Consider the following 22,243-nt stretch of genomic DNA (forward strand, 5'->3'; position numbering starts at 1 on the left):
TCTCTAAACAACCTGAGACCCACAGAACAGAGCCACACCCTGTTCTCTCACATCTCTCATGTCTTCTGCCTTAAACTGCCTTTTCTCTGCCAGGTGAACTCCTACTTATTCTTCCAAGCCCAGTTTAAGTGGCCCTTTCAGACAAGCCTCTTCTGATGCCTTCCCCAAGCATGGTGGTCATTCCTTCTTCTCTGGTTCCATTTCACCTTATTTCAACATACTCAATAATAGCTTCTCATGGGGGCCTTACTTCTTTTCACTTCTGTATGCCTTTCATCCTGGGAGTTCTTCCAGGGGGTGGGGGACAGTGATACTTTGTAGTTTTAGTTTCTCTATTCTGTTCCAGGCACTCATTTACTATTTATATTGAATACTGATAAATTTTATTGTGAAGAGATTATCCTATATTGTGATTAATCATTTATCCAGCCTAAGAAACCTTTAATCTACCTAGCTGTCCCGCTAAATATGTAATATTCAGTATTATTTCATTTCAGATGTGAGATGGAAAAACAAATTCTGGGGCAAATCCATGGAAATCGTTCCCATTGGCACAACCCATGTGACTCTGCCAGCGTAAGTTCTCCTTCTCTACTTAGGAACTGTATAGAATTTAGGGCCAGGGTTTGGAAACAGGATACCATTGTCCCCCATGGTGCTGAGTGTGTGTGTTTTTCTTTTAATACGTTTGACAGTAGCTTCAAATGTTCCTCATTTTGACAGTCTCACATTTTCATTCTCTCTAATGGAAATGCTTCCTGGACACCAAAGTTCCCTGAATAGAGTTTTTAGAATTTTCATTTCTACTTTCTAACACAATTAGGAATGATAATTTTTCTTTAACATTGTTGTCCTGCCTCACTGTCAAAAATTTTTTTAAAGAAAGCCATGACTTTGATCTTTCAGGGATTATTGATACTTATTCATAAAGCAGAGTGGTAATGGTTATGGTCTCTGGAGCTGGAACTCATATGCTCACACTGCTACTTACTAATTGCAAATCGTTGGGCAGGTACTTAACCTTTCTGATTACCAGTTCCCTCATCAGTGAAATAGGGATAATAAACCATCTACTTCATAAGACTGTTGTGATGATTAAACAGATATGGAAAGCACTTGAAATAACACTTAAAATAGTCACATGATTCATGTCAGTGTATGGCAAAAACCACCACAATATTCTAAAGTAATTAGCCTCCAATTAAACTAAATTAATTAAAAATAATAATACTTGGCACATAGTATGTGCCATGAAGTGTTTGGTTTTGGTCTTAATACCATTATCCTCATAATTATTATTTCATTCTGTAAATCATACCTGGAATAGTTTCTCATTGTAAAAGATATAAGATATTTGTGTCTTAAGATTTATATATAAAATATATATGTGTGTGTGTGTACAGGCATACCTCAGAGACATTGCAGATTTGGTTTTAGACCACTGCAATAAAGTAAATATTACAATATGAATTTTTTGGCTTCCCATTGCTTATGAAAATTACTTTTTATATACTTCAGAGGTATGAAGTGAGGAAATGCTGTTGGAAAAATGCTAATAGACTTGCTCTACACAGGATTGCCCCAAACCTTCAACCTGTAAAAACTACAATAGATCAAAGTCTTCCTGTATACATATGTGCCTACATATATGTACCCACACATGTATATACATTAATATATAGTGCATGTGTCTGCCTGTGTGTACATATGCATATGTGTGTGTGTGTGTGCACGTGGAGACGGAGCACACTGTGGACAGCCTCTCCACCCTCCCCTTGTCACTCTCCTTTCATAGTTTGGTGACTTTAGACACACCTCCTCCGGTTCAGTTTCCTCCTCTGTCAAAGGACGGAGTGGGTTGTTTCAGGAGACCCCCCCCCACCCCGCAACTTCCAGTGGAGCCTCTGCAGCTCCAGGATCTGACTGCTGCTGCCCCCAAGGCACCCATGGGGAGGAGGGTGAAGGCTCTTAGACCACCCAGCATGGCTTTCTTGGTGTTAGGTCTGTAGTGAAGGAATAAGAAATTCATCACAGGACTTGTTTTTGAAATGCTTGTTTGCATTTGCTGCTGACTCCTCTGGGAGCTGTAACTTTCCCTTTCTCTTCCTTTAGTTTTGGAGACCATTTTGAGTGGAACAAAGTGACCTCTTGCATCCACAACATCTTAAGTGGGCAGAGGTGGATCGAGCACTATGGAGAGATTGTCATCAAGAACCTGAATGACGATTCCTGCCACTGCAAAGTGAACTTTATAAAGGTAACCTTGGTGCCTGTGAGCTGTGGCCCCAGACAGGCCTTGGCAGAACTGGGCCTCAGGGCACAGGTCTTGGGGAACTTTTCACCTTCACTTTTGTGCCAGGGCCCCCTGGTCCCAGCCTTAACCCTCTCACTTGGACCAGGGTCACAGTCCCTCCTAGCCTCCTTCCTTCCTTTACTCCTCTATGGTCTCTCCCCAGTGAGTCAGCCAGAGGGACCCTGTTGAAACATAAGACATCATGATACAGTATGGATGAGCCTGGAAGACATTATGCTAAGTGAAATAAGCCAGACACAAAAGGACAAAAATGATTCCATTTATATGAGATACCTGGAGCAGCCAAATTTATAAAGACAGAAAGTAGGATGGTGATTTCCAGGGACTGGGAAGAGGAAGGAATAGGGAGTCATTATTTAATGGGCACAGAGTTTCAGTTTGGGAAGATGAAAAGTTCTGGAGGTATATAAGGCAATCATTATGCAACTTTGTGAGTGTACATAGTGCAACTCAATTTTACATTAAAAAATGGTTGAAATAGTAAATATTATGTATGTTTTAGCACAGTTTAAAAAATGAAAGTCACATCATATTTGACCAAAACCTCTGACAACTCCCATCTTTTTCAGAACAAACGCTTACATCCTTACAATGGCCCATGAGACCCAGTAGAGTCTTCATTCCCCACCTCCATCACACACACACACACACACACCCTCTTTCCTCTCCAACCTCGACTCCCGCCACCCCTCATCCCCTTCCTTCCTCATCGTCCTCTAGCCGCACTGTCCTTCTTTCTCTCTCTCCATTGCCTTCTGCTTGGGGTCCTCCAGATCCTCTTGTTAGTCACCCTCTTTCATATCTTTCTTTCATATGTTTTCTTCAGAGTGTTTATTACCACCTGCAGGTAGCTTGCTCGCTGTTGTTTTACTTGCTTATTTTCTGCTCCCCACACCCTCCTTGCTATTCCTGATTCCAGCAAAGCAGAAGCTGGATCTGTCTTGCCCACTGCTGTGGCCGATGCCTGGCAGTTTTGCCCAGCACACAGCAGAGTCTCGTGCACATTCAAGGATAAATGAACAGCTTTTCCTCAGGCAAAGAGCCTGGAATCATCTGCTTACCTATCCAACTTTCCATCTGCCTTGATTTGAGCCCGTTTCCCCACCTTCTTTCCCTCCTGAAATTCCCTCTTGCCTGTAAAAATCTCACATATACCAAGTGGCCGTAAAGGGTTACCCTCCTCAAGGAGTATCTGCATCTAATTAAGGTCAAAATCATAAGCCAAGAGATTAGGTTCTAACTGTGGAATTTCGCACAGTCCCTCTCTGTACCACCTATAGCAACTGGGGGGGCATTAGGGAGAGATGACCTGTAGGTCAAACTGGGTTGTAGATAGAATTAGTAGTGATTTGGCATAAAATAAGCTGGTGCTGGTGGTAAAGAATCAGCCTGCCAATGAAGGAGATATAACAGATGCAGGTTCGATCCCTGGGTTGGGAAGATCCCCTGGAGGAGGACGTGGCAACCCATTCCAGTATTCTTGCCTGGAGAATCCCAAGGACAGAGGAGGCTGGCAGGCTATAGACCATGGAGTTGAAAAGAGTCGGACGTGACTGAAGCAATGCAACATGCAAAGATGACCCTGCCTTAAAAGCTTCATCTAAGGTCTTTCAAAAAAGAAGCAAAGGAGCCTGAATAAGGGATATATATACCTGGGAAATTGACAGATAATAGATACATTGTTTGATTGATCCAGGTGCAAGCTACCCTGCTCTCAGAAATTTCCCCAAAGAATGTGCTTCACTCCCATTTATACCATCCATGTGGTATTCATCTACTGAGGACCAGGGAACATATTTTCATAGCTATGAGAGATGAAAAGAATTAGAACACTGGATGTGCCTCTGGTGTTGAAAAATAATTTGAAAGCAGCAGTTATGTGTGGAGCATGACTGCTTCTTTCTGTGGCTTCCCAGTAAGTAATTGGACTTACTGACAAATATCTCTACAGAGAAAAATATGACTCCTGCTTTAGAATAAACTTAAAAGCCTGGACAGTGTTTGCTTTCCTTTTTAACCTGAATAGAGAACTCACTGTTATATTTCTGATTAATCTCTGAGGTACTACTATACTCTGCCCTTCCTCCCATTTTTATTTTGGACTTGGAATGGGGAAGCTAGTCTACCAGATACGGCCTGGAAATTTCACTCTATTTTATTGGTTTCCAAATATGGATTCTATTTTGGCTGAAAATAGTAGTAGAAGTTTTTGATTTATGGAGTAATACCTTCTGGTCTTTTGCAGATTTTTAGGGCAGGCAAGGAAAATTGAAAAACTCAACTCTAGGGACTTAGCGCTCCCTCTGCTGATCGCAGTGTGGTACTGTATATGTAAAACCCACAAGGCTGAGCCTAGCTGAGCTGTTCTCAGTCCAGGACCAACTCAGTGGGAATGTGGATTGCATAAGGTTCCTATGAGATAGATGAGCAGATCTGGTTTGGGGAAAAAAAATTAATAGTAGAAACTGAAAGTTGATTGGTTTACAAACTTGGTAAAAAAAAAAATGGTTGTTTACAAAGGATTGTCTAGTTCCTTGAGAGTATAAGTTATACGAGTTACATTTCTTTTAAATTGCAATAGAGCCACAGTGACAGGCAGGGGACAGCTGTTCTGGAGGGGGCTTAAGGGTCAACCCCTACCTGGTGGATGATCCCTTCCTTCCTGCAGTGCATGATGTGAAAGTAGATAGAAAATTATGTCTTACACAAATGTTGATGGTTGAGCTACAACCTATAAATAAAGGGCTAGCTTATAATTTTTATTAAATAATTAAAAGTATGAATTTTTAAAAAGCCAGAACCAACAAATCATAAGCAGCATAGAATCATTCTTGCGGGTTTCTTTCCTCTTCCTTTTTTCTCTTAACATTCGTAATAAATTGACCCCAAAACACTAACAGATGACTCTTTTTTTACTTCTAGGCGAAATACTGGAGCACTAACGCCCATGAGATTGAAGGTACAGTGTTTGACCAGGGTGGAAAAGCAGTACATCGGCTCTTTGGGAAATGGCACGAGAGCATCTACTGCGGCGGCTCCTCCTCATCCGCTTGCATCTGGAGAGCAAGTTAGTATCTGGGTTCGCCAGGCGGAGCAAAGGGAGGGCGTGGCCAGAAGAACCCCTGCGGGTGAACGTCAGCGTCCATTTAGTATATCCAGCCTCTCTTTGAACTATGCTAGAGCTACTGACTGGAGAAGGCAATGGCAACCCACTCCAGTACTCTTGCCTGCAAAATCCCATGGATGGAGGAGCCTGGTAGGCTGTAGTCCATGGGATCGCTAAGAGTAGGACACGACTGAGTGACTTCACTTTCCCTTTTCACTCTCATGCATTGGAGAAGGAAATGGCAACCCACTCCAGTGTTCTTGCCTGGAGAATCCCAGGTGGGCTGCCGTCTCTGGGGTCGCACAGAGTCGGACACAACTGAAGTGACTTAGCAGCAGCAGCAGCAGAGCTACTGGCTCTTCTGTCATTCACCTAGTTATATCTCAGACTCATCCTCCTGCTTATCAACAATACCTCTGTTGGACTGGTAAAGCCCTGGGTTCTTAATCCCAGAACAAAGCCATTGCTTATCTGTGGTTGCACATCATTCCTTTGCCTATACCAGGCACACAAGAAATACTATTAGTGAAGTTCAAGAAGTCATTCTAGAGAGGGGGAAACCTTACTGGAAAAGCAGAATGACCTATAAGAGTTAGGGGGTCCCCTAGATTTTCCCAATACCATAAGCCACTCTAATCTCTCCTATAATTCTAGAAAGATGCTAAGTGCATTAAGCAGATGGGGGGAGAAAGGGTATGGAAGCCAAAACTTCATAACATGTCCCCTAAAACATTTTAAGAGTTTAGCCCATCTTTTCATCTGATAAATATCTTCCCGAGTCATGGTTATATTCTAAAACCATTGCCCTTAGAGAGTACCCTTAAGATGCTTTAGGCTGATCAAAATAAAAAGAAAATCTAAAAAGAAAAGCCATTCTAATAGTGGCTTAAACCATTAGGATATGTACTATTACTTAAAAACAAGTGTGGAGGGGGTGGCCCCAGGGTTATTACATAGGCAACTTACCTGTCTCAAGAACATAGATCATTGAGAACACATTGTGCCTGCTAAGTCAATTCAGTTGTGTCTGACTCTTTACGACCCTATGGATCACAGCCCACCAGGCTCCTCTGTCCATGGGATTCTCCAGGCAATAATACTGGAGTGGGTTGCCATGCCCTTCTCCAGGGTATCTTCCCAACCCAGGGATTGAACCTGCATCTCTTATGTCTCCTGCATTGGCAGGTGAGTTCTTGACCAATAACACCACCTGCCACTCCCAATATGGCAGTTATAATTCTTCTCCTGGATGCAATATGATTGTTTCTGTTCAATATCATATTCTCATGTAAGCAGAGGAGATGTCAGGCTGGAAGAGCTTTCTTCTGCTGTGACTCTTTTCTTCTCAGGAATGAAGAATTTCCTAGTATCCCCCAGCAAATGTATCTTTCTATTTTGTCTGTCTCCTTTTTGTTGGTGGTGGTTTACGTGGGAGGCCAAATGTGGTCCTTGTTACTCCATCTTACTCTTCTTGATTCAGAGTCTCCCACAAGGCTCTGCTCTTCTTTAAAAATTACTTATTTATTTATTATTTTCTTTATTTTTGGCTGCGCTGGGCCTTTGCTGCTTTGCGTGGGCTTTCTCTAGTTGTGGCGAGTGGGGACTATTCATTGTGGTGTGCCGGCTTCTCATCATGGTGGCTTCTCTTGTCGCAGAGCATGGGTTCTAGGGCATGCAGGCTTCAGTAGTTGCAGCTCGTAGGCTCTAGAGCACAGTCTCAGTAGTTATGGAGCACGGGCTTAGTTGCTCCGAGGCATGTGGGATCTTCCCGGATCAGGAATCAAAACTGTGTCCCCTGCATTGGCAGGTGGATTCTTATCCACTGTGCCACCAGGGAAGTCCCCAAATGTATGTTTGTAACTTGTCAACCTGAAGTGGAACCAGATTCATCCCTTAATTGATCCTGTGCAACTGGGTCAGCAGGAGAGATTCTGATGACCTTAGATTAATCCCCTAGAAAGGGCATAAGGCCACCTGAACAGATGAGTTGGCCATTAGCAAGAAAGAGAGATGACTGTAGTGTGGGCAGCCAACAATGTTTCTTTCAATGGGTAGTATCCACCCATTTCCACCATCAGAGAGGTTGCCACGAAGCTAGAATGAATTGGCACCACTCGCCACCTCCCTGGCTTCAAAGGTTCAGAGGCACACGTGACATTTCATGAGTGAAACACTCATTCTCCTTTGCTTAAAGACTGTATTGCAGATGAGAGTTACCATCTGGTCCAGGTGTTAAAGCAGTACCTTGACAAAAGAACACTGTGTGAGCTGTTACTCTAGTTATTTATTGACTTTATGTCTCTGTTTATGGTTGTGAGCATCCCTGGCCTGTCTGCAAGAAAAAAACCCACTGTCTCCACTCTGGAGACTAGGATGAGTTTTTGAGGGCACAATAGGAAGCTTTGCTATTTTTTTTATGCTTAGGATCCAGAGAACTAGAATTAGACAAAATGGACTCCTGAAGCCTCAAAAAATGGGTCTGCAGAAGAGTTCACAGAAAGCATTTGTATTTGTATGTGTGGACAACTAGAGCTAAGGCTCGGAGTAGACTATATTTGATTAGTCTATATTTGATTTATCCAAGACATAAATTTAGGTATGTTTAGCTTGATTCTTAGCTGGAATTAAAATTAGGGCAGCATGACTGCATTAATCTGCTTTGGCTGCTATAACAAAACACCACAGACTGGGTGGTTTAAACAGTGGAAGTTCATTTTCTCACGGTTCCGAAGGCTGGGTACAGGCAAATTTGGGCTCTGGTCAGAGTCTTCCCTGTGGCTTGGCTGCAGGTGAGGGCCCACCCTTCTGACCTCATTTACTGTCATCAGTTCCTTAGAGACCTGATTTCCAAATACAGCCATGTTGGAGGTGGCGCTTTAACATATGAACTTTGAGAGAATGTAAACATCAAGTCAGACATGACTGAAGTGACTTAGCAGCAGCAGCAGCAGCAAACATCAAGTCTAACATTCTGGCCCCCAAAATCATATCCTTCTTACGTGCAAAATGTATGTTTTCTACCTCAACAGCCCCAAGAGTCTTAACTCATTCCTGCATCAACTCTAGAGTCTCATTTAAATATCATCTAAATCATGCATGGGTGAGATTGGAGGTGTGATTCATCCTCTCCAGCTATGAACCTGTGAAACCAAAATGTGCTTCCAAAATACAGTGGCAGAATGAGCGTAGGATAGACATTCCCATTCCAAAGTGGGAAAGAAGAAAGAAGAAAGGAATGATGGGTTTTAAGTTAGCCCAAGACCTAGCAGGGCAAATGCCATTAGGTCTTAAGACTGGGGAACCTCCTCTTTGGCTTGATGCCCTACCCTCTGGGCGCACTGGGACACTGCCCAGCTCCCAAGACCCCCAGGGTTCCGGGTAGTGGCGGCTGGGCATGTTGAAGCTGCACAGTGGCCCAGCCCTTTGAGAAGTGGAAGCAGCCTTGCGCCCTGGGCCTGTGTGGTCTGGGCCTGTGGAGGGAGGGCAGCCTAATGTCTCTGAATCACCTTCAGAGTCATTCCTCCCTTTGCTTGAAGGTGGTGCATGTTTGCAGCTGGGCAGCTCTCTGGTTCCATCTGTAAAATAACAATAGTCCAACAGCCTTGCTCAATTTAGTCCCGTTTTTTCTGTCCCCGTTGGTTCCAGCTGACAGTGTTTCTGCTGATACAATCCCATCTCTATTCCTGGCTTCTCCTGAGATGGTTTAAAATTAAAATATGTAAGATTTGGAGAGGCCCTGCATTGAGGAAAGGAGGAGCAGAAATCAAAATAAAGTATAACATTTATTGACCTTTTGCTATGGGTCCAACACTATTCTAGGTACTAGACAGTTACAGAAGAACTTGACATCTCTTAAATGAAAAATGGATTCTCTAGAGTGAGAGTCTTGTTAGTAAAAATGGATCTGGAGTTCTTTTCAGCATGCTTATTTTTGTAACAAATTATTTTTATAACTTAAAATTCTATAGAAACATTTTGATATTTAACAAATTTGGATTGCACAAAGAAGGCCTTAGCCTTGTAGGCAGAAGGAAACTTATAGAAAGGAAAATTTATAGAGAAAAATTCAGAACCTCTTTGTAAGCCAGAATGTTTTAATAGAAATGGAAGAGGTTGGAGCTGAGAGAAAAAAACTGTAGCAGGTCTGAGATGAAAAAGGTGAAAGAATTAAAATGTGATGTGAATGCAATTCAAGTTAAGAGATGAACGATCTCTCTTTCTTTTAGATCCCATGCCAAAAGGCTATGAGCAATATTATGGCTTCACACAGTTTGCACTAGAATTAAATGAAATGGATCCATTGTTAAAGTCTTTATTACCACCTACCGATACTCGATTCAGGCCAGATCAAAGGTAAGGATATTTTTCAGGTCTTTATCCTCCAGAGATGTGAAACTATAAAAAGGCTTAGTAACATCTTCTAGGCCACCAATGGAGCCTAAACGAGAGAGATTCTGTCAAGAGTAGAAGTCTAGAGGGACCGTAAGCAACCTTGTGGAAGGAGCAGAGCCCAGCTTAAAGCAGTGTGTGGCCTGACCTTTATTCACCAGTAGATTCCCATTTCTATTGAAATAAATTTCTCAAAAGTTTTTTTTAAAAGAGTGTTCTTACATATAGTAATAAAAAATACACTTACTCTGTACTTGAAAGAATAAAAGCACTCAGTTCCTTGGCCCTTGAATTTAAACTGTTTTGGTGCATTGAAATCTAACTTCTGATCCTAGGTTTGAGGCTGACACGCTGTATGACATATGCTAAGTCTTTTAACCTTTCTCAGTCTCAGTTTCCAACTCTGTAAAATGGAAAGCATAATGTCTGCCCTAAGGCCTATCTCTTTAAGACTCAAAACCAAGGGGAAAAAAGAAAATTTCACTTTATTTTAAAAAACCCAGCATCCTTCTTCATGGTAAAATAAATAAAATGTATACCTAGAATCAACAGATTTATGACTGAGCAGCTTACTTCATGATTTGGTTCTAGAAATCAAGATCAATCCATTTGGGGGGAAAAAAAAAAAACAAAAAATAGACATAGGAAAATGAACAGCTCACAAACTAGGAAGTGCAGATATCTCCTACCTATATGAAATGATACTCAGTCTTGCTCAGAGAAATGTAAAAATTTAAAAACCATGCTGTTATACCATTTCTTTACCCATCAGATGGCAAAGACTCAAAGGTTTGATGCACTCTGAGTGTACAGGGAAGAGGCATTCCAGGACCACTGCTGGTGGGAATGTAAATTGCTAGAATCCCTGTAAAGGGCAGTTAGTAATAGACATATTGCAAACCCACCTTTTTACCCAGCAATTCCAATTCTAGAATCATCTCCTTATACATAAACTAACACATGTGAAAAATGGCAATTGTACACAGTCCTTCACTGCAGCATTAATTATAACGTAAAAAAGATTGAGACCATCTCAAATATCTATCAGTGGAGAATTGTTTAAATAAATTCAGGTATACCCACATAACTGAATATTATATATCTATAAAAAATGAAGAGATCTATGTACTACCAAGAAAGATCTCCAAGATATATTGTTAAGTAAAACAAAGCAAGAAAAAAGAAACCAAACCAAGAAAGTATGCACAGGATGTGTAGCCTGCTTCCATTTATGTTCTAAAAGAGAGGTGAGAATGTATGTTAATGTTTGTTTATATGTGAATAAGAAATCTCTAGACGGATGCACAAGAAACTAGTCACGGTGGGCTACCCATGGTGGGTGGGGTAGGAAGGAAACAGGTAGAATTGAAGACAGGAACGAGAGGAAGATTTTGCCCCAAATTCCTTTTTATAGATATAATTTTTTGAACCATGTCTGTATCACCAGTTCATAGCAGTGTCATCCCTCACTACTTCCAAGTGATGTTTAAGGGTTGGGACGTATCTCATTTTACAGGAGGGTATTCTGAATGTCCAGTCTGTACATGTGCAGTTCTGGTTGTAATGATGGCTCCATTTCCTTGGCATTTGTATTCCTTCACCTTTTCCCTTAATGTCTCAGGTTTCTAGAAGAAGGGAACTTAGAAGAAGCTGAAATACAAAAGCAGAGGATTGAACAGCTGCAGAGAGAAAGGCGGCGGGTCTTGGAAGAAAATAAGGTGGAGCACCAGCCGAGGTTTTTCAGGTGTGTGAATGGTGGGGTCCTGTGGGTCATTGTTGGCAGGTAATGGTGACACCTGTTGCTTCTGGACTGAGCAGAGTGGATGGGGTGTCCCCTCCCCGTGAGAGTGTTCTCAGCACTTTCCCTGCTTCACAGCGGTGACGTCTCTCCTTTGCAAGGGCCGGTCTTTGTGTGGACACTGCCTCTGCCCTCAGTCGTCCTGCTTTTTTTGCATCCCTTGCTCTTTCCCTATGCCTCTCAGCACCTGCCACAGGACTTTGCAGAGAGGTGCTCAGTAAGAGTTTATGGGAGAAGCAAAGAGACCAACCAAACCCAGCTCCCAATACCAGGCCAGTTTGTTCAGACTGGGTCTAAGATTGGTTTCTCTGCATCCCCTCTCATGAGTATAGGGCTTCCCTGATAGCTCAGTTGGTAAAGAATCCACCTGCAATGCAGGAGACCCCAGTTCAATTTCCTGGGTCAGGAAGATCCCCTGGAGAAGGGATAGGCTACCCACTCCAGTATTCTTGGGCTTCCCTTGTGGCTCAGTTGGTAAAGAATCCACCTGCAATGCGGGAGACCTGGGTTCGATCCCTGGGTTGGAAAGATCCCCTGGAGAAGGAACAGCTATCCACTCGAGTATTCTGACCTAGAGAATTCAATGGACTGTATAATCCTTGGAATTGCAAAGACTCAGACACGACTGAGCGACTTTCATTTTCTCATAAGTATATTCTATACACTGATGGAGATAATTAACCATCATCAAACTAGAAATTCCAAGTACTAATTCTTGAGTTGCAGAAGTTCCAATATACTGGGGCTTAGATTTGGAACATTTACTATCATTTTAAAAATAACTGGCAAGAAGGCTCTTATTAAAAATAGGCTGAAAGTTTAGAAGGGACATCCAAGATCATCCACCCTTCACCTCCTCTTTTATTAACTGAGAAGAGGTGAAGGGCCAGGGGACACAGGTGATCTGTGGAAGGACCCAGTGGACTGTCCCAGACAGGGGCCTGGCTCTCTTGACTACAGGCCAGGGCGCAATATGGTTCTGGGGTTTTTTCCAACAAGTTTTTCTGGGGTTTTAGCAATAAGTTATGTTTTATCCCCCCAGTATAATATTCTTTCCCCTCAAGTTGGTGTGGATTTTGATCACACATTAAGGATATGAGTGATTGAAGATCAGTATAGTAGAGTTTTATCCTGGAATATTCACAGCTGCATTTAAACATTTAATGAATAAGTTTCCTTAAATTATTTTTTTCAGAAAGGCAATGGATAGGTAAATGGATAGACTAACAGACTGATCAGTTGATTTTACTAATATTTGTTAAAGAGGTTCGTTATAGTATTTTTAGGATCATTAAATATTGTGGGTAACCAAACTGTCTCAAGAACTAGATAAGGAGATTGATCAACTTGACCTGATATGAGAACCTGAAAAATCTTCATAAAGTCTATGGAGCTCTATGGGAATTGAACTAACATTTAAATGCAAAATATAAAATGTTACCTAGGCTGTCGCTTCAACCATGTAAGAATTTTGTCTGGAATAGAGAAGGACCAAACACAGTGGCAGCTCTTTTTCTTTTTGATTATCTATAAAATTATCAGAGTATTGGATGTGGCAGGTAAAAATGTGAGAAAAGGTGGGAATTGTTCAGCAGTAGCAGTCCTGGAACTGTTCCAATTAGAAGCTGGCAGAGATGACAGAGAGGAGGAGTATGGGGACTTAGATGTTTCCGTTGACACTAAGGAGTCACCAAAGTATTAATGGAAATTCCAAGTGGAAACTACAGCTCTGGCAGCTTTAGTCATCTTTGTTTCAAAGAAAAATATCTGATATGCAGATTGACTTATTTTAAACACATCCCTTTATTGGAATAGGGAAACAATTGTGATAAAAATCCGTGTTCATCTTATGGTTGCTGGGATAAGACTGGGAGAAAGAGATAGTTAGGGAGTTTAGGATCGACATGTATACACTGCTATATTTAAAATGGATAACCATTAAGGACCTACTGTATAACACAGGGCACTCTGCTCAATGTTTTGTGGCAGCCTGGATGGGAGGAGGGTTTGAGAGAAAATGGATACATGTATGCTAAGTCACTTCAGTCGTGTCCGACTCTGTGCAACCCCATAGACGGCAGCCCACCAGGCTCCACCGTCCCTGGAATTCTCCAGGCAAGAACACTGGAGTGGGTTGCCATTTCCTTCTCCAATGCATGAAAGTGAAAAGTGAAAGTGAAGTCACTCAGTCGTGTCTGACTCTTAGCGACCCCATGGACTGCAGCCTACCAGGCTCCTCCATCCATGGGATTTTCCAGGCAAGAGTACTGGAGTGGGGTGCTATTGCCTTCTCCGGAATACATGTATATGGCTCCATTAATGGCACCGCACTCCAGTACTCTTGCCTGGAAAATCCCGTGGATGGAGGAGCCTGGTGGGCTGCAGTCCATGGGGTCGCTAAGAGTCGGACATGACTGAGCGACTTCACTTTCCCTTTTCACTTTCATGCATTGGAGAAGGAAATGGCAATCCACTCCAGTGTTCTTGCCTGGAGAATCCCAGGGGACGGGGGAGCCTGGTGGGCTGCTGTCTATGGGGTTGCACAGAGTCAGACATGACTGAAGCGACTTAGCAGCAGCAGCAGCATACACTTAAAATGGATTATTTGTGTATAATGGACTCAGTCAGCCGAGTCCGTTTGCTGTCCACCTGAAACTATCACAACATTGTTAATTGGCTATACCCCAATACACAATTAAAAAAAAACTAAGTTCCTAAGAATGTGGATAAATATGCACTCCTCACTTTTTCTAAAACATGTGACAGTATCAGTCAACATTACAAGTGCACATACTCTGACCCAGATATTTTAATTTACAGGAATTTTTAATATAATAAATCTCACACACATACAAAATAACATATGTTTTGTTTATAATAGCTAGAGGTTGACAACACAGTGCCCACCAGTCAAGTACCTGTTAAATCGTGGTCCATCCCCACAATGGAATATCATGCAACCGTTTTAAAAGGAAACGAGGAATTCCTTTTTGCCAGAGAAACCAAACTTTCCCTGCAGAAGACAAATGGTGAATATTAACTTTGCAAGGTGTGAGGCCTCAATAGTGATGACTCAACCCTGCTGTGCAATGCGAAAGCAGCAATAGTCAATACTTGAATGAACAGGCATGGTATGTTCCGATTAAATGGAATTGCAAAGATAAGCCAGCTGCTGGATTTGGCCATTAAGCTATAGTTTGCTGATCTTATTTTGACAATGGAAAAGGATTACAAGTATATATGTTATGCAAAAACTTAAGGGGTAGGACACCATCCAGGGCTACCATTGTATGAAAAAAAGGAGAGGAGTGGAGCATGCATGTGCATGTATGCAAGCTCACACACATGGAATTTCTGTGAAAGAGTGAAGCTGCTAAGATTATTGTCTCTGAGGAGAACCAAGGTGCTGGGAGTAGGATGGAAAAATTCAGCTCTCCACTCTTATGAACCTTTTGAATTTGGGTCTATGTAATACCTAGTATTATACGATTATACAGTGGAAGTGACAAATAGAGTCAAAGGAATTAGATTTGAGAGTGTCTAAAGAACTTTGGGCAGAGGTTTGTGACATTGTACAGGAGGCAGTGATCAGGACCATCCCCAAGAAAAAGAAATACAAAAAAGGCAAAATGGTTGTCTGAGGAGGCCTTACAAATAGCTGAGAAAAAAAGAGAAGCAAAAGGCAAAGGAGAAAAGGAAATATATATCCATCTGAATGCAGTTCCAAAGAATAGCAAGAAGAGATAAGAGAGACTTCCCCAGTGATCAGTGCAAAGAAATAGAAGAAATCAGTGCAAAGAAAACAGTAGAATGGGAAAGACTAGAGATCTCTTCAAGAAAATTAGAGATACCAAGGGAACATTTCATGCAAAGATGGGCCCAATAAAGGACAAAAACAGTATGGACCTAACAGAAGCAGAATATATTAAGAAGAGGTGGCAACAATACTCAGAAGACTTATACAAAAAAAGATCTTCATGACTCAGATAACCATGATGGTGTGATCACTCACTTAGAGCCAGACATCCTGGAGTGAGAAGTCAAATGGGCCTTAGAAAGCATCACTACGAACAAAGCTAGTGGAGGTGATGGAATTCCAGTTGAGCTATTTCAAATCCTAAAAGATGATGCTTTGAAAGTGCTGCGCTCAATATGCCAGCCAATATGGGAAACTCAGCAGTGGCCATAGGACTGGAAAAGGTCAGTTTTCACTCCAGTCCCAAAGAAAGGCAATGCCAAAAAATGCTCAAACTATTGCATTTGCACAATTGTATTCATCTCACACGCTAGCAAAGTAATTCTCAAAATTCTCCAAGCCAGTCTTTAGCAGTACGTAAACCAAGAACTTCCAGATGCTCAAGCTGGATTTAGAAAAGGCAGAGGAACCAGAGATCAAATTGCCAACATCCGTTGGATTATCGAAAAAGCAAGAGAATTCCAGAAAAACATCTACTTCTGCTTTGTTGACTATCCCAAAGCGTTTAACTGTGTGGATCACAATAAACTGTGGAAACTTCTTAAAGAGATGGGAATACCAGACCACCTGACCTGTCTTTTAGGAAATCTGTATACAGTTAGAACTGGACATGGAACCACAGACTGGTTCCAAATAGGAAAAGGAGTATGTCAAGGCTGTATATTGTCACCCTGCTTACTTACATGCAGAGTACATCATGAGAAACGCTGGGCTGGAAGAAGCACAAGCTGGAATCAAGGTTGCTGGGAGAAATATCAATAACCTCAGACATGCAGATGACACCACCCTTATGGCAGAAAGTGAAGAAGAACTAAAGCGCTTCTTGATGAAAGTGAAAGAGGAGAGTGAAAAAGTTGGCTTAAAGCTCAAAATTCAGAAAACAAAGATCATGTCATCCAGTCCCATCACTTTATGGCAAATAGATGGGGAAACAGTGGTTGACTTTATTTTTCTGGGCTCCAAAATCTGCAGATGGTGACTGCAGCCATGAAATTTAAAGACGCTTACTCCTTGGAAGGAAAGTTATGACCAACTTAGACAGAATATTAAAAAGCAGAGACATTACTTTGTCAACAAAGGTCCATCTAGTCAAGGCTATGGTTTTTCCAGTGGTCATGTATGGATATGACAGTTGGACTATAAAGAAAGCTGAGTGCAGAAGAATTGATGCTTTTGAACTGTGGTGTTGGAGAAGACTCTTGAGAGCCCCTTGGACTGCAAGAAGATCCAACTAGTCCATCCTAAAGAAAATCAGTCCTGAACATTCTTTGGAAGGACTGATGTTGAGGCTGAAACTCCAATACTTTGGCCACCTGATGAGAAGAACTGCCTCATTAGAAGAGACGCTGATGTTGGGGAAGGATTGAAGGCAGGAAGAGAAGGGAACAACAGAGGATGAGATGGTTGGATGGCATCACCACTCAATGGACATGAGTTTGAGCAAGCTCTGGGAGTTGGTGATAGACAGGGAGGCCTGGCGTGCTGCAGTATATGGGGTTGCAAAGGGTCGGACCGAGCGATCGAACTGAACTGAAAGAAAGTGAAGTCGCTCAGTCGTATCCGACTCTTTGCAACCCCATGGACTGTAGCCTACCACGCTCCTCCCTCCATGGGATTCTCCAGGCAAGAGTACTGGAGTGGGTTGCCATTTCCTTCTCCAGGGGATCTTCCCAACCCAGGGATCTAACCCGGGTCTCCCACATTCCAGGCAGACGCTTTAACCTCTGAGCCACCGGGGAAGCCCAACTTTGAGTGACATCTAGTCAGATAGTTAACCAAGGCTGTTAACTCTAGACTGTGATGACTTCCAATTCCTTTCCTTTTTACTCTTAATTTATTACTTGATTTGAACAACCTGATTGATTTGCAGCATTTACATAGTCGTACTCAAGGTGGTGACTGTCATTCCAGCCATATTTTCTGTACCACAGACTCTTCCCTCACCCGTTTGTCTCAGGAGTACCATTTGTCACAGCCTCTAAGTTCGAGAAGCTGAAGTCAGAAGTAGCTAAACAGTCCAGTTCTGGACCACAGGGACAGAGTGTGCAGATGCAAATGATAATCTGGACGGGCAGCAGCAGGGGATGGGTGGAGGGCCAGGCAGGGCGGAGAGGAACTGAAAAGGGAAATAGAGACTGTGACGATCTTGTCAAGAGCCTTCAACAAATTCTTTCACTTCCACAGGAAATCCATTGATGACTCTTGGGTGAGCAACGGCACCTACTTGGAACTTAGGAAAGATTTTGGTTTTTCCAAACTGGACCATCCTGTCTTGTGGTGAAAGAGGAAAGAACAAGACATTTTTGTGCTTCTCCTGCATTTGCTTTCTGAAGCCACCGTCTTGTGTCTGTATATTTAAACAATATTATCTAGAATGATCACTTGTGCTTCTTAGCTTAGCGTTGTAAGTATTTAAGTATGTATTTTCTTCAGTAGGTTTCTTTACAATTTCAAATGTTATCATGATTGTTTATATGAATGTAGAACACCTTGATATTTCTTTTTATATATAAACTATTTAATAAAAATAAAAGATTGAATGTTAATGTGTGGGTTAAAAAAGAAACTTTAACACTAATTTTCCAAAGGTTAGGAAAATTCTAATTAAATTTATGCCTTATAAAATTAGGTTGTAAAGAAAATCCATCTCTCCCAGGTGCATTAAGAAAAAAGAATACCTAGGGTTACTCACCCATGCATAAGCTACCCAGGTTTATTTTGGTAGCTCAGGTATCTTTTTGCCTCAGACAGCTTTTGAATTGCTCACACAGAACAATTCTGCTGGTGCTGGAGTCTGAAGAATACTCGTATTTGCATTTCGGTGACTGGAGAGAATGGTATAAGATGAGTGAGATATGTTTTTGTATAAGATGGGTGTGGTACCTTCTCAAAGAGGGAAACATTTGAAGTCATCCCTCCCTATAGTTTCATTGCCTATGTGCAAAGTCATACAGAGAAAGTGTTGATAATATGAGAAATCCCTATTTATTAAATATCATAATGAATTCCCAAACAGTAGGAAATTTCTCCTTAAATTCATTACAAGTTAAAAAAACTGTTTTCCTATTCCACCCCAACCTCCCCCACTATTTGCCCACATCTCTGTTGAATGTGGAATGGCCCAATTTAGTGTTAAAATACACAGGGCATTCCAAATGGCAGTTTGACTTTCCAGAAGTTTAATAAAGTAGCTGATTGTTTTAAGTAACTCAACACATTTTCCTTAAATACTGTTTTGGTATTTTCTACCTCTTAATAAGCAATGTATTTTAGATCTTGTATTAAAAAGTTTGACCATCTGCCTTATAGAAAAATGTAGAGAATTGAGTTCTTCCTTTGTGCTGTGTTCTGATAAAGCTTTAAATGTCTTCTTATCCCCTTCCTACACTTTCTTCTTAACTCATATCACTCATTTGTGAGTTTTGCAGCAGTCTTGAATGATACAGATTATAACTACCAAAAGGAGAAACTTTGCCTTTTTAAATGTGTTATTGCCGATTACAATAATAGAATATGTGCAGTAGTTGAATTCTGTGATCAAAGCAGTTCCAATTTCTGCCCATATTACTTTAAAACCAAAGCTTGAGTTTTAAGCATTTTCCTCTAAAGTCCATAACAACCCTATGGGATATCAAGTAAAATGATGTGGTAAAAAAAAAATTTCTCCAGAAAACATTTTTAGATATTTAAATAACATCAAAGAATGCTATGAGTGAAAAATAAGTAATGGAAAAAAGCATGCACTGTTTTTCAGTGTCACACAAACAACTAGTTAGAGAGTGTTCCATTTTCAAAATAGAGTTAAAGTGGATCACTAGCCTTTTGGAATCTACAAGTGACTAGCATTTTAAAATAATATGCGATTCATTAAATATTGTTTTCATCCATTCCATTTTATCAAGACGTCAAGATGAACACAGTGAGAATATCATTTCCATTTCTAATGAAAACAATCAAATTCTTTGGTATGGGCTTTGTTCTTTTCTTTTCAAGCTTGTATCTGAATTCTGCTCACAGACAGGAAGAAGAGGCCTGTGGATTTTAAGGGTACTCCAGGGGAAAACAAATCTCATTTTCACAGTGTGAAGGTAAATGTAGAACTTGAGTAATACTGACTACGGCAGAGGCTGGCTCAAAACAAGAACAAAACATGCAGCCTGAATGGATGTAGCTTTGTCATGAGGTCTTTGGCAAGTCTTTAATTGTCCCAGTTGCTATTTCAATTGATCTTATGTTTCATTTTGTAATCACAAGGATCAAGGGACCAAACATCACCTTTGTAGTCATTTGAGATGGGAGTGTGGATAAATTTGAATATGCATGCCAATTTTAAAACCTATTAGTACCCACCTCTATAAAGGGTTTTTCTGACATTTAAATGGCTTGGTGATACATCCTATTATAATCCTCAAATTCCCTTGAGGGGGAAACAGCTTCTTTTTTCCTTCAGTCTCTACTCTCAAAAGCACCTTCTCAACCTAATTTGTATCTCAAGGACATTTTATAGTCTTAAGATGAAGGAAGCAGAAACATGGCATTGTTTGAGGACTGAGGCAGAACTGACTTTTCCAGATTTTGGATCTCCCAATTACATAATGCCAATCACTTCATCGCTGAAGGTACATGTTGTAACCTCTATTTTATTCCTGGTCGTCCCATCCCAAATGTATGGTGAACCACACAGCTGTTCTTGGAAATGGGACCGTGTGCAGTCCAGTTTCCCACATTACACCCCAGGTAATGTGGTGCTGTTGCCCCTGCTGGTCGTCCCAAGCTGCAAGAGATGCTTTTCAGGAAGGGGCCACAGTCTCCTGTGTAGCCAGGCAGATCACTCCCTCCCCAGGTCCCAAAGCCTAAGATGGTATTTTCTGGAGTGAAATGTAATAATCAAAGTCTCAGTGCAGCTTCTTTCTCCATGCCATTCACCTCCTAGAAGCCAGGCTGGTTCTGGTACTAACTAAACAGACGGAGTTCACTTTAAGACAACCGTCATTATCCCCACAGAATGCCCAGACAGCCCCCACGGCCTCATGTGCTTCCTATGGACTCTCTGGGAGAGTAAAATAGACAAACCATTCATTAAAAAAAATATTTACTTCATTTGGGCTGCTGCTTTTCTCACATCCTATTTTTAATTACTTCCAGTAAATCATTGACTTGGGCTTCAAGCACTGTCCTTCTGTGTTTTCCACACTTATGACGAGTGACCTTGTCCTACCATTAATATTGTCAACACTAAAAGAAAAATGATAAAGGTTCTGTTTGGTTGTTGAAACTTGTTGTAGATCTAATACTTATTCTGTAAATTATATTATGCCTTCCGCGATCATAGAATTTTCTCAGACCTTTTAGTTATGAATAGGAGCAATAAGCAGTTGTATTGACATAATTTATTTAAATGTCTTTAATTTTGATATTAACATTGGCATAACTCTATTTTTGCTACCAAATGATAGCTATTTTCATGTGCTCAATTTTCCCTACATTGTATTAATCTGTTGCTTGGTGTTTGTCTCTATTTTTCTTTTTTGGAAATATAGACCATATAAGTATCTGCAAATTGCAGCAGTCTGAAATGCAAACCATTTTCAGGAACTTTGGTTTTGAGGAATGCAGTGATCAGAGGTTGTTAATTTATTTGTGATGATTTTATCTTTGTCTCTTACCCTCAGAAGATACTATTTTTTTTAATGGATTTTGTAAATCTTTCATCTAACTGTTTATAAGATTATTTTCTGTTTAAAATTCCAGCCTTCCACCCATCTGCCCAGGCCTCCCCCAAAAGCTCCAACTAATTTGCTTTTCCCCCACGTGTAGCTAGTTGACTGAATAAATAACATGGAAAAAGGCTGCCCCTGTCGTTGTGTTTCCAGGTTAATGGGCATATGTGGCTGTTGATGGGACAGAGCAAGACTCTAGCTGAGACTCTTGAGGGAGAAACACACAAGATTAACTAAAGTGATGGGGTTGGAAATAAAAAAAATACCCCAGGACCCAAAGAAGCCGGAAACTTTGGCAAAAGTTGCCATATTTTTGGTCTGAACATTTCCAAGATATACTGCAAATGTAGGTCTCCCACCATTGGGACAAGAACCTGAGGCGGGCAGCTGGAGCTCCAGACAGCCCCCAAGAAGCCCTCTCTGTTCAACCCAGCATGTTATGGAAATATCATTATTTTTTGTGTGTCCTAACATGAAAAAGGAAAATGCTGACTACCCACACTATTTTAATGGCCCTGATGAATGGCTGACTCATCTCCTCCTACACCCAAGTTGTGTCCTCTGCAAAACCCTGAACACTTAGCCTTCCCTGAAGTTCCATTTGATTTAGTTCACATGTTTACAGTGTCACACATACACTGGGTCGCAGAGTTACACACATAAGTCTTTGCCTCTCCCAAAACACTAAAGAGACAACCAGAAGCCACTCATGAACCTTGACTGGATCCTGGCTTAAAAGAAAAACAAGCTATCAAATACATTTTGAGGACAGTACCTGACATTTGCATATAAGCATCATGAAATTATTGCTAACTTTCATATATGTATATGGCATTTGCTTGTTGATCTGTATCAAACCTCCCATTAAAGAAGGATCAACATTATTCCAAATAATAACACTAAAGGAAATCTTAAAAGGCAACTTCAGACTATTTTAACA

The 22,243-nt window shown here is 41.2% G+C and overlaps 1 protein-coding gene across 7 annotated transcripts in view; it reads left to right on the plus strand.

Moving 5' to 3' along the window:
* OSBPL3 (oxysterol binding protein like 3) overlaps positions 1-21,433 on the plus strand; it is a 196,979-nt gene extending 175,546 nt beyond the window's left edge. For all 7 annotated transcript variants that reach the window (XM_006055276.4, XM_044946734.2, XM_044946733.2 and 4 more), the window contains 6 exons: positions 498-576; positions 2,113-2,257; positions 5,237-5,381; positions 9,647-9,773; positions 11,431-11,553; positions 17,768-21,433. In XM_006055276.4, coding sequence (XP_006055338.3) covers positions 498-576; positions 2,113-2,257; positions 5,237-5,381; positions 9,647-9,773; positions 11,431-11,553; positions 17,768-17,864 — 716 coding nt within the window. In that variant the 3' untranslated portion in view covers positions 17,865-21,433. The remainder of the gene's footprint in view (positions 1-497; positions 577-2,112; positions 2,258-5,236; positions 5,382-9,646; positions 9,774-11,430; positions 11,554-17,767) is intronic.
* Positions 21,434-22,243: the final 810 nt, after the last annotated feature.

This window comes from Bubalus bubalis, chromosome 8, assembly GCF_019923935.1.
Source record: "Bubalus bubalis isolate 160015118507 breed Murrah chromosome 8, NDDB_SH_1, whole genome shotgun sequence".
Classification (NCBI taxonomy): Eukaryota; Metazoa; Chordata; class Mammalia; order Artiodactyla; family Bovidae; genus Bubalus; species Bubalus bubalis.